Source organism: Chlamydotis macqueenii, chromosome 9 (genome assembly GCF_036417535.1).
Source record: "Chlamydotis macqueenii isolate bChlMac1 chromosome 9, bChlMac1.mat, whole genome shotgun sequence".
Taxonomy (NCBI): Eukaryota; Metazoa; Chordata; class Aves; order Otidiformes; family Otididae; genus Chlamydotis; species Chlamydotis macqueenii.
In genome coordinates this window covers 17581546-17594640 of record NC_141564.1, presented here as the reverse complement: position 1 = coordinate 17594640, position 13095 = coordinate 17581546, and the positions used below count along the sequence as shown (strand labels likewise).

General features: G+C 40.2%; 1 protein-coding gene across 16 annotated transcripts in view; it reads left to right on the top strand.

The window, feature by feature from the left end:
• ABCC5 (ATP binding cassette subfamily C member 5) overlaps positions 1–13095 on the top strand; it is a 48839-nt gene that overhangs the window by 30011 nt on the left and 5733 nt on the right. For 15 of the 16 annotated variants that reach the window (XM_086755104.1, XM_086755103.1, XM_086755111.1 and 12 more), the window contains 14 exons: positions 30–173; positions 1920–2022; positions 2727–2911; positions 4009–4155; positions 4504–4633; positions 5163–5316; positions 5461–5589; positions 6793–6979; positions 7712–7801; positions 8950–9139; positions 9877–10036; positions 10468–10546; positions 11498–11611; positions 12694–12858. In XM_086755104.1, coding sequence (XP_086611230.1) covers positions 30–173; positions 1920–2022; positions 2727–2911; positions 4009–4155; positions 4504–4633; positions 5163–5316; positions 5461–5589; positions 6793–6979; positions 7712–7801; positions 8950–9139; positions 9877–10036; positions 10468–10546; positions 11498–11611; positions 12694–12858 — 1977 coding nt within the window. Of the gene's footprint in view, positions 1–29; positions 174–1919; positions 2023–2726; positions 2912–4008; positions 4156–4503; positions 4634–5162; positions 5317–5460; positions 5590–6792; positions 6980–7711; positions 7802–8949; positions 9140–9876; positions 10037–10467; positions 10547–11497; positions 11612–11692; positions 11819–12693; positions 12859–13095 lie in introns of those variants that run through there. The other variant, XM_086755113.1, reaches the window with a different exon arrangement.

The window sequence follows — 13095 nt, the reverse complement described above, 5'->3', positions numbered from 1 at the left end:
AGACTTGTTCTCACTGCTGTTTTCTCCAGTATCTTGTTGACTGTGATGAAGTTATCTTCATGAAAGAAGGCTGCATTACTGAGCGAGGAAGTCATGAGGAACTGATGAATTTAAATGGGGACTATGCAACTATTTTTAATAACCTGCAACTGGGAGAAACACCACACATCGAGGTACTTGTTCATTTATTTTAAAGTGCTCTGAATGATGACTTTTCTGATGAGATGAACCAAATGACATAGTTGGAAGACTGGAAAATGGCTTCACATATTAATGTGTTGATCTGACCAATAGATTTCCTGTAGAATAATCTTTGCTTCGTTAGCACTTCAAGTTTGCAGTCACAGTTCATATTTAGAGAATGCGTAGTAGAGAGGACTCTACCAATGAGCTCATGAGTTGAATATGAAAATAATGCATGGCCTCCTCTGGTGATGCTCAGAGCAGGAAGCTTGTTGTCTCTTTTATTGTACACCTCACTTCTTAATTTACCTCCAAATTAGCACAGACCTGGACTACCCTTTGTCTGCAAAAAATTCTTACTGGTTTGTACTTCTTTTTCAAATAGGGTATGACTGAGACATAGGAAGAATGACGCAACTTGACAAAAATTAGATGTGACAATTTTTTGGAAATATAATGGAAAATGCTTTGGTTTGGGGGGTTTTGAGAAAAAAAAAAATGACTTGACACTGCTTCTTTTATGAAACAATGACTGTAAATGCAAACTTCGATTTGCGTGCCAGGATTTTATTTGGTGGAAAAAATGTGAATCCAGAAATTAACAAGAATAATGCATTTAAATTTTCAGCAATTTAATTTTTCCCACCTTTCTCCTGTTTGTTTCCTGAATTTATTCTTTGGAGTAAGCAACTTTGCTGCTTTATATGTGATGATGATTTACTTCTCGAAGCGTCGTTTGCGTTTTCTCTTAGTAAGAAGAGAATTAAAAGCACATCAGCTGTTTGTTTGTTAAGAGATGAGAGGCTCCTTATTCACAAGTTGCAGACTTTAAAAAAAAAAGTTTCTTGTGATGAATATGCAGATATAGAAGATGCTTGGTGAAGTTTTCTCCTGGGAGATGTTAGTGAAAGAAGCAAAATAATATAATACATTACTCTGATATCCTTTCTGAGACATCAAGATTATAGTTCTGCCATTTTAAGATTAATGTAATGACAGTTAACATGAGATTCTCTAATTTGCATGCTTGGCTGACCTTCACTGTCTCTCTGTAAACACTAGCTCGTGGAAGGAGCATTAATTTGCATTCCCAATGGGCTAAGATGAAATGGATGGTAAAGTTAGATTCTGTGTGGTTTCATGTGTGTGAGATGTCTCTTCTCATGTAAAGTGTGGGAGAGGGCCCTGAAGATGCTGTCTAGGGGATTTCAATTAATGTTCCATTTGTGGGAAGATGGCTGGATTTAAAGCAATAATTGTGTGCAGTTCAGTGTTTGGACATTTGATTTCGGGAAGACCAAGTTAACCTGACTTTGTCCTTAGAAACATTTATTGAGAGCTTTCCTGAGAGAAGTACTAGGGTGTTTGGGGAAAAAAGCCTTTTAATAAAATTGCGAGTTATTTTTACAAGGGCCAGGGGGATTGTATTTTTCTCTCAGTAGTAGGGGTGTCATTCCTCTAGTGTTTACACACATAGTGTTGCTGATTCTAGAAATTAACCTTGTATGCTGCCAGTACAGATTGGTAGCAGCTCATGTTAATAGAGGAGGAGAATTTAATTCACCAGAGCTGACAATCATGCATAATAACAGCGAAGTTTAATATTCTCCTTGATATGAATGCTAAGCTATTGAAAGCCTTTGTCCTTAGGAGGCAGCTTATAAAAGTTTGGGTTCAGATATGAAAATGTCAAAGCAAATTACTGTGGTATGTTTGGTGTCATTATTTTCCTGCAGATTAATGTAAAGAAGAACACAAACAGTTCACTGAAAAGACCCCAGGATAAAAGTACCAAAACAGGGTCTGTGAAGAAGGAGAAAGTTGTAAAGAAGGAAGAGGGTAACTATGTAATCAGATTTCTGGCTGTAATTGTTTCATACACCAATAAGCTCAAAGCATTTGCTTTCAAAGTGTATTATGACTGTACCTCTCGGGTTTTGAAAGCTGTCTCAAGTCCTGGTCACTCAGCGTGGTTGATAGGACACAGGCAGTGGGCAAAGAACATGAATTCATTAATTAAATACAGGTGCCTGCACAATGTTTTTAAGTTCAATCAGGCTACCACTGGTCAGATGCCATCGGCAGAAAGGAGCTTGTGGTACCCTGTCCCCCACACCACCTCCTATTCTAAGAGGGCAATATGTAGAGCTTGGTACTCGCAGAGTCCTAGGCAGGACATGGCACTTATGTATGAAGAATTGGAAGATCTGACCTCTGTTTTGCGGTTCTTTGTTTAATGTTAACTTTGAACTTCAGCAGGGTTTAAAAAGCAGTAGCGAGACTGATACCAGCCTACTATTTAAGTCTGTGCTGATCACACTTTTTCAGACATACCATAACGTGAATAATTCTGCAGAGGAAATGAGACTTCTTAAAAAATTGTTCAAACCATTAAGTTCTCCATATAAAATAATGTCTGTGTTTCTAAAACTACTCTGTACAGTTCAGAAATTGACTGTAGTTTCGTGTATGTTCACACACTTACAGAAGTTTCATGGAACAGCTTTCTTTTCCTCACTCTCCCTTCCTTTCTTGTTTCACAGGCCAGTTGGTCCAGTTGGAAGAGAAAGGCAAAGGCTCTGTGCCCTGGTCTGTTTATGGTATCTACATTCAGGCAGCTGGAGGCCCCTTTGCATTCCTCATCATCATGGCACTGTTTGTGCTGAACGTGGGCAGTACAGCTTTTAGCAACTGGTGGCTGAGTTTTTGGATCAAGCAAGGCAGTGGAGTAAGAGAAATAGCTTTTCTACTCTCTTGTGTCTAACAGGCAGAGGAGGATTGCTCTCCTAGACTAGTCCCAAGCAGTCCTATGAGACCAAATGATGCCTCCTAATTTAAGCGAGTTGTAAGGCTCCCCAGGAGGTGATTTCACTAGAGATCAGCATCTCCAAGAATGAGAGCTCCACTAATAAGAAAAATAAATAGCTCATGTGATTTTTGTACTGGCCTCCTGTTCATTGTCATGGTTAGTCTAAGAAAAGGAAATTTAAAATGTGAAAGATGCCAACAAAATACAGGAGGAATTACTAATTTTAGTGGTGTTTTTTGTTTCAATGTAACCTTATGTCTAACAGTGTAATTTTGTTAAAGTATATGGCTTTAAGTCAAATGACTTTTGGGAGTTGCTTTGAAGACTGTGATGACCTGGGATGGTTTGGGATTTTTTTCTCACTCTAGGGACTTTCATTGCAAGTCTTGTTGTGTTTAAAGATTCAAATATAAGTGCAAGATTTTATTAATTTTTTTTTGAGGTGGAGGAGGGTGAGGCGAGCAAACTACTAACATCAGAGAAGAAATACTGATGTGCAGATGGCCACCAGTATTAAAATAAGCAACGAGGTCCTTAAAAGTAGTTAAAGATTAAAAAAAAAAAAAGAATGAGAATGTACGATAGCGTGACAGTAAAGAATTTACTGCATAGTGGCAGAAAATGGCAACTGTATTTGATAAGAAGGCGATGTACAACCTATCCAAGGTGAATGTTGCTGTGTAATAGGAGTGGTGGTGTTGCAAGTATCTGGCGTTGTTCAGAAGAACACAAGAAATGATAAGCATGAAATGAGAGATTAGGAATCAAATGAAGTAGGTACTGTGGTATTATTTTCAAAGATACTGTAGGAAAAAGGCCAAGGGCTACAAATCTGCAGATCAAGTATTTCTGCTAGGGAGAACCTTCTGAAGTATTCAAACATTATGAAGTATCTTATTTTAAGAAGAAATATAAAATATGGTGGGAGAGGACAGTTAAATTCTACCATGTGTAATGTGTACATGATCAATCCTTGTCTTAATTAACTATTCACTGAAACCTTGAATTTTCTGCAGAACACCACTGTGACTTTGGGAAATGATACTGTCATAAGCAACAGCATGAAAGATAACCCTCACATGCATTACTATGCTGGCATCTACGCACTGTCTATGGCAGTTATGTTGATTCTGAAAGCTGTTCGTGGCGTTGTCTTTGTAAAGGTATGTACCCATGCTGTTGTTTTTCTTATCCCTTCCCCCACTGCTTCTGCATATTGCTGTCATTGTGATTCTTTTGGTCACCTCTCGAGGGATATTTTGAATGAGAGGAAGTCAGATCACGGATTGTGAGGTTTCTATCAGTCATCTTGTGGTGCCGCACCATGCTTTCCGTTAGACTTCTGTCCAAATTAATCGCTTCCTTCACTGGTTGGAAGCATAGAATGTAAGAAAAAAAAACCCTTATGGTTGGAGAGAGAAAATGAGCAGAATGCTTTGTTCCCTGGGGAGGGGCAATAACCGGAAGGCAAACATCTTTTTGTAACACTGCAATGTTTTCTGTATTGTCAGGGGACTCTCAGAGCATCCTCAAGGCTTCATGATGAGCTGTTCCGACGGATTCTGCGTAGCCCTATGAAGTTCTTTGACACTACACCCACTGGGCGGATTCTCAACAGGTTTTCCAAAGACATGGATGAAGGTATCTCTGTGCTGCAAGTGCTCTAAATCCCACATTCAAACCTCCAAGTTAGCTTCTGAATACTCTCCAGTCTTGCCGTTGGGGTGATGGTACCCTGTATCTATTGCACAATGTGTACTTGTAATAGGCAAAACAGGATTTAGGATATACCTGGTTATGGTTCTAGAAGGCAGCTGATATCTCCAGTCTATCTATTCACTTATAAAGATAAAAATGTGCTTTTGTACCTACGGACTGCACATGGACTCTTAGCAGTTAATGCAGGGGAAACCTGGAGTTTCAGGGTGAAGCTGGTGTGCAGCAAAGGTGGCAATTAGGTCAGAGCTGCGTCAGGGCTATTTCGCAAATGGGAATAATTAGAAAGAAGATAAAAGTACCCCTGATGAAAATGTATGTTTTTAATTTGAATAAGCCATGAAAAATCACTGTCCTTGTCAATGATGATGTACAGCTGGATTGAATTGCTTTATATAGGTTATTTTAGCTTTCTGTACTCAAGGTCTTCCTCTTTTCCCTCCATCTTTTCCAGTTGATGTTCGTTTGCCATTTCAAGCAGAAATGTTCATCCAGAATGTCATCCTTGTGTTCTTCTGTGTGGGGGTGATTTCTGGGGTTTTCCCCTGGTTCCTGGTGGCAGTGGGGCCCCTCATTGTCCTATTCACAGTTCTTCATGTTGTGTCTAGGTAAGTGCATCAGCTGCTTGACTAAAAGTAGAGGTACTTTGGCCTGTTATTAAGGACATAGGGTTCTTCAAGTATTTTCCATCAGTGTAGTGGTTGGCATGTGGTGGTTGTATGTATCACTTAAAAGTTGTTCTTTGTTTCCAGAGTCTTTATTCGAGAGCTCAAGCGTCTGGACAACATCACACAGTCTCCGTTCCTGTCTCACATTACATCTAGTATACAGGGTCTCTCCACAATCCATGCCTACCACAAAGGACAGGAATTTCTGCACAGGTCAGTCTAGATATCCGTCTGAGAGGGTGGAGTACAAAGCAGGGTGGGACAGGCTTACACTCAGAAAGATTTATTAATGAGGTTTGTAGTTGATGACGTACATTGGCTCTAAGAGAGAAAATTACTTTTCAGGGGAGAAAATGAGGGAGAACAACAAGAAGGGAAAGGGAAAAGTCCCCAGCAGCCAGCTGGGAAGAACAATGATGGGGTCCCAGGTGAATGTCCTCCTCTGGGGTTCTCTGCAGTGCAGCAGGTGGCAATGATAACTCTTTAGGGCAACTTTTTGGCCACAATTTTTTCCCCTGGTAGTATATACTTTTCAGGTCCTGTTCACACTTTCTGTTGGTTGTGTCTCGTTAGGATGGTATTAGCATTGCTTAGAGCATGCTGACAAAAGCTCAGTGTGCATATTGATGAACTGTTAGTCTCTCTGCACATGTGCAATTGGATGGCATTTATCAAGTGTTTAAGTGACTGTTATCCACCTTGTTGTACAGTATGCTTGGTTTTCTCCAGTATAAACTAAAAGCTGCAAGACAGACGTTAGTGAGAGAAAGCAGGACATTTTTCACGTGGGTGGTATTTGCTTCCCATGAAAACCTGCCATAACAATATCAGGGTTTTGCACGTGCAAGGTCATGAAACCAACAGTGTGGGAACACAGGGAAAATTGTCACAGCAGCTCTGGAAAGACATTGCTACACCAGCTTAGATAAAAGGGTCCAGAGGTGCAAATAGCAGTCCCTTAGCATTGCTGGTGCTAAAGCAGTAAGGTACTCCACACTCTGTGTAAAACTGAGTTGCATGATCAGAATATCTAGTTACTGACTTTGTGAAAAATCTCTCGAGTGTCTCCCCTTAAATATACTTTCTCAGTTCTGCAGGGTCAGCAGGTCAGCATTGCAAATTAAATGGCTATTGATATGTTTTAATTAGTATCACCAATCCTGTTAAATTTTACTGTAACTTTTTTCATTGTTGTACACAGAAACTTGGTAATTTGACTTCTGAGAGTTTGAGCTAAGTAGATATCTGACATTCAGGAAAGTTTGTAAACCCTGCTTTCATAGCTGAGTTTGAGACTTTGATGGACTAGTCTTTCCACCGTGAATTCTGATGCTGGAACAGGGATTTGAGTAGCTCTGCTATGTGTAGAACATCAGGTTCATGGAGGTCTGCTAACCTTTCCTGTATTTGTTTCAGGTATCAGGAGCTCCTAGATGACAATCAGGCACCGTTTTACCTGTTCAGCTGTGCAATGCGCTGGCTAGCTGTACGGCTGGATGTTATCAGCATTGCTCTTATCACAACCACTGGCCTTATGATTGTCTTAATGCATGGCCAGATTCCTCCTGCTTATGCTGGGCTGGCTATCTCATATGCTGTGCAGGTGAGTATCTCCACAATACTGTAATATTTAATCTCTCATTTAATGTAGTTACTGCTAATAAGCAAAAATAACACACCATTACAAACTTTCCTTAATGCATGAGAGCGGAAGAAGTACTGTTACCCCTTTTGGTAATGGAGGGGAAAGCAATTCAGAGTCAGGACCTTTTGCCAGCGGTGAAATGACAAGTTATGAGGAGCTAGATGCTTAAGGCTGTTGTTTGGGGGAGCTGCGTCTTTTTAAATGATGAAGAAACCATTTGAGGCTCTTTGTATGCTGCATATTGCAATTTTCCTGGATATTTCCAGAAATTGGATTGATGGTACATCAGACATCTGCCAAACTGATGTCTTAATTTATTGACTGCAGTATGCTTTCAGAGCAACAGCGTCCAGTGTTGCAGCTGTGCGGGTGGGAGAGATTTCAAGGTGCAGAATACTTGCTGTTAGAGCTATTGTTTGGCCTTTTCTGCCTCCTGGTGGTAGTAAGGGGAAATTACAAAACTTAGCTAAAGGTGGGAAACCTTTCTAAACTGCTGGCTTTCCAAGAGACTAATAAATTATGGTTATTTTCAAATTAACTCTTAACTAAAATTAACTTGTTTTGAGCATCTTAGCTATATGGTGCCCAATGCCAAGAGTACTTTTATCAAATATCTATTTGGTTCATCTCTTAATTCAATAAGAAATCACAACTCTCTAAATTTTTCTTTGTTTTCTCCCTTTGCTCCAGTTAACAGGGTTATTCCAGTTTACAGTCAGACTTGCTTCAGAAACAGAAGCTCGATTCACCTCAGTGGAGAGAATTGATCACTATATCAAGGTAGGACAATAATACATTTAACTGCCTCCTGTAAAATTCCTTGTTGCTTGTTATGTTGCTGCTGAAGAGGAAGTCAGATATAGTCTGCCTTAGTTCAGAATGTATGTTTCTGGTCTTGTAAACACATTAATGCATGTGCTGTAATAGTGCAGAGTGTTTAATGAAGTATGTAGACAAGCATTGGCAGGGCGAATAGCACAAGAGCTGGTGGGTAACTAAGCTTACAGGCATCACTTGCCTGGCATTACTGAAGCTGCATAAGGATATTGAAAGTTTGCTGATGCTCTCACTAAAGAGTGAAGTGTGTGAAACGGATAACTGGGAATTCAATACAATATTTTACAGTGAAAGGATGGTATTCTGGCATCCTTCATTCCAAACATAATGGAACTCCTTCATTTAACCACAGATAACTCTTAGTTGATCTACATGTAATTCTGTTTTATCCTAATAAGTCTACTTCTTTTGCACAGCTATCCTGTATAATTCTATATGCTTGAAAAGTCACAGAATTGCTCTCATTGCAAGCATGAGAAATGTTCTAGGCTACACATGAGGAATATGACTTTTCTGTTTAACCTGTGAACTGCTTAATGAGGGACCTATCAAGGGGCAGAGTGAAATAGCAAAAGTGAAGCAAGCTGGAAGGGGCCGACTGAGTCAGTGGAGAGAACAGGAGAGAATGAGGAAGAGAAGAAAGAGGGTAGCATTTGTGCAGTGAGTTACTTGGGCATCCAACAGAGGTGACTCCAGCATGGTTTAGCAAATGAGACACAGAAGTACAGCAGATCTTACATCCAGAAGCACCCAGTCTCTGGAGTGCCACAAAACTCAGTAGAATTGTACTCATACGTAGTAGGCTTAAAATACATTTTGAAGTCCATTGATGAAAAACATCTTTGTATAGAAGGACTAATGACATCATTGAGGCAACAGGAGGGGAATAACAGTGTGGTCAGTGCAACGCAGCAAACTTCTGAACCACTGGGCCCACGTCTAGGCACACAGCTCATCATAAAACTGCCATTAACTGACATGGGCCGAGTCTGTAGGGAGGGACTCCTGCTGAAGGCTGCAGCTGATAAGATTACTTTCTGGTGTTTTGTTTACTGGAAACTGAACTTCTGTTTTGTTTTGTTTTTTTAAAGACACTTTCCCTGGAAGCTCCTGCTCGAATTAAGAATAAAACTCCTCCTCTGGACTGGCCACAGGAAGGTGAAGTTATTTTTGAAAATGCAGAGATGCGGTACCGAGAGAACCTCCCTCTAGTTCTTAAAAAAGTGTCCTTTACCATCAAACCAAAGGAAAAGATCGGCATTGTCGGAAGGACAGGCTCAGGTAAGGAAAAACACTAAGCAGAGTTACATTACTAAATGTACAGAATGGGAATGGAATAGAGTGGGGCAGTCATATTGGTTCTCCTCTGTCTTCTCTGTGTTTGAATAAATTGTTAATTGCACAGGAGTGGTTCAGCAGTCTGTCAGTGGGGGATTCTGTTCATGTGCATATGTAAGCAGGATCCATGTAAAAAATAATGAAAACAAGTTTCCATTTAAAGTAGAGGGATATCCTACTGTGCCTGAGCCAGTATGCTCATAATGTTTAACACCCCAAGCCACTTATCAGCACAGGTACCTGTTGCTACCTACAACATGTTCATTACAGCTTATTTGACATTCTTGAAAGTTTATTTTGTACTGATGCTGCAGCCAGATTTGGTTCTAAGCTGTCTCAGAAGTCTGTAATGCGAAGAATCAAACCCTGTTTGTGAGATTACTTAAATCAACTCCAGAATGTAGTTTCTAAATAAGCAATTAATACTGCTGGATTTATTTGATTTACATGGCAAAGTTTTGGTAGTGGGGGTGGGGTGGCACTGCAGGGGTGGCTTCTGTGAGAGGAGATTAGAAGTTTAAATGCTGAACCTCAGCATTTACCAGCATTGTTTGCCAGGACTTTATGGTATTTTAAAACACTTTTCTTACACATGGACAGCTTTTAAAGTGCTTTCTTTATCTCAAACCCACTATCACTCTGTAGAAACACTATTATTGTTTTTCCTGTCTCATTTTTAGGGAAGTCTTCCCTTGGAATGGCACTCTTTCGTCTTGTTGAACTGTCTGGAGGCTGCATTAAAATTGATGGAGTGAAAATAAATGACATTGGTTTGGCAGACCTTCGCAGCAAACTCTCAATAATTCCTCAGGAACCTGTGCTATTCAGTGGCACTGTGAGGTCAGTGAGACCATAAGGTGGCAAAAATGACTAAGTGGGCTACCAGCTTATACTTGAACTCAAATAGGTGCCTGGTGAGGTGTTAGTTCTCAGGCACCCTAGCTTCTGTTCCCTGTTTTTGAAACTAAAAAAGCATCGCTACATTATTTTAGCTGGCCCAGTGCAGAACTGGATGTGATTATCTTCTATGGAAGTCTTGATTTCCCTTTAGATTTGATTGAAGTTTTTGTATCTTTATCTTCTATCTCTACTCTGTTGTTCTTTGGCTACTTTCACCCTAGTGTGCTGGGAGCATCTGGTTTCCTTGGCAAGGAAATTCTGTCAGTTGAATGCTAGATGGGAATAATCCGTCTGGATGAATTAGTGCACTGCTGTTTTGCCATTCATTGCTGAATAACAATTCTGGTTCTGTTTTCTGTTTCCGACTCCAGATCAAATTTGGATCCTTTCAATCAGTACAGTGAGGAACAAATCTGGGATGCTTTGGAAAGGACCCACATGAAGGAGTGTGTAAGTACTATGTGCCCTATTAGATACGTGTGTGTGTTTTGGCTTCCAAACCAACATGTTCTGTTAGTAGTGACTTCAGAGTCCTTTAGATAAAGCCTTTTCTTTGCAATTTTTTTCCCCTTGTTGTCTATGCTTTGTTTGACTGACCCCCTTTCCCCCCCCCGCCCCTTCCCCCCACTTTATTTTATCAGACTGAATTTTTTTTTTTTTTGGAGAACGTACCATATTTCGGGTGTGTACTTTTTTAGTATACAGCATAGCAGAGTGCTGCTTCATCATATGGTCTCCTAGGGTGTTACAGTATTTCAGGTGGTATTTTTCTTTTTGTGCATTAGGAGTTCATTCTGCATTTACATTTGTGAGTGTAAATGTCACACAGGCACACTTATACCAAACTTAAAACCTGCCCTTTGTGAGGCCCTCTGCAGCAAGTCTCACTGTCATTTTCCAGTTCTTCTTTTCTTACAAGTCAAGTGTCATGTATGGCTGTGATACGTAGGCTGCAATAATTCCTGCACGTACTAGGTTCACTCTTTTCTCTTGGTGAGAAAGATTGTCAGGAGATTTGTATTCTCATTGATATGGTTTTTGTACATGGCACACTTTTTTTCTAGAAATTAAATACTTTGTACTTAAGTCATTCCAAGGTTGCCTACTGAGATGATGGAGCTCGTTTAGCTTAGTCCTAGTGGTGTTCTCAGGAGCTGTCACTGAGTCACAGGCATTTCAAGTGGACTGAGCGGGTCTGATGATGTATTGCTGTTCTAGCATTAGTTGCTTGTTACTGATTTCCCCAGCAGAGACAGGGACAGATGGACAGCAAAGTGTGATGGATATTTTTGAACATGTTCAAAATCAGATTTGCAGGAGGAGCAACTGTTTGTTTCATGACATGGAGGTAAAAAAAAGTCTACAATTCGCTAAGATTTTTGCCTCTTCTTTCCCACACAGGTTGCCCAGCTGCCTATGAAACTTGATTCAGAAGTGATGGAAAATGGGGAAAACTTTTCAGTTGGAGAGAGACAGTTACTGTGCATAGCTAGAGCTCTGCTGCGTCGCTGCAAGGTGAGCATAGTGATGAGAGAAATAACTGGAGATATCAAACTGATAGGATTGAACAAACCTCTTTTTTTTTTTTGGTGCCAGATTCATTCTATCTGTCAGAGGAATCACACCAACAATTATTGCAACCCAGAAGGGTGTAGGGTTAGAACAACTAGGAAGGCATCTGTAGCCAGCTGCTCGCTTCTGTAATGTCCTGCCATCAGAAAGGTATTTTTTGTTGGTGTTAATAGTAGGATGTCAGACTGGCCTAATCATTTATTCAGTGTGTCCTGTTACTAGTAGGCATCAAATTCTTTCCTCCTTCCACCTTTTTTGTGAATGTCAGACAAGTATTTTCCTTCTACATGGTGCTCCACTAAAATATAGTCTCTAAGTGGAATTTGGGACCATGCTATGCCAGTGAGGTTAAAGGTTTTGCAGGAATGGAAGATAAATAATGATGACAGTGAGAAATTACTTTTGGATTTAAATTGACCAAGATTCTGATTTTAACATTCTTTTTTCTTAGACATTGCACACCATAATATTTTAAGGTTCACTCTGTATCTGTTTTAAAGCCAGACAACTCAGCAGAAATTACTGCTCTCTGTGGTTCCTGCACAAACCAAGTCTAGTTTGGCTTTGATAAGACACCACTCCAAATCAGTTTATGTCTGAGTCTGAGAGGAATGGTAATTCTTTCCAGCATAAGCTAGTCAGCCTAGTCAGCGTTGACTTATTCCAGAAGGAATGTCACCACCACGCATGTGTCATACCAGTAAAATATATATTTGAGATTTAGCTGCTGAATGTAAAACAAAGTAGTGGAAACTTGAGACCCAGGTCAGAACACAAACATCTTATGGCTCTAGGATGTGACCATAAAATGCAAGTGTGATCCATAGGGTAACTTTGTTGATGGCAATTACATAAAGAAAACTGAAAGGGTGCTTGTAAAACTTACCTTTGTGACTACAGATCCGTAAGGATTGGCAATTGTGACAGCTCTTGGTTATGGTAATTCTGCCTGCTCTACATACTTTTATGTTCAAGAAGGGAAAGTGTTACCATGGGTAACAGCCAGAATTATGTGCTGCTTTCAGATTTTGATACTGGATGAAGCAACAGCTGCTATGGACACAGAGACAGATTTACTAATTCAGGAGACTATCAGAGAGGCATTTGCAGACTGCACGATGTTAACGATTGCTCATCGCCTGCATACGGTACTGGGCTCTGATCGGATCATGGTGCTAACACAAGGACAGGTAAGCAGAAAGACTTCTGCGGCTGCAGTTCCTGTTGCAGTCTAGTGGTGCCATATGCGCAGGCTGAACTGAAGGAACAGCTAGCATTGCAGGGCAGAAAATCTTCTGTGTTAATTCATATCCTTGGTAGTAACAGAATCCAGTAGAATCAGTTATTGGCTGACAGTGACAAGATCAAAGAGGGCAAGATTTCTTTTACACTCCAAGAAAGTGCCATAGAGTAACAATCTCTCTTTT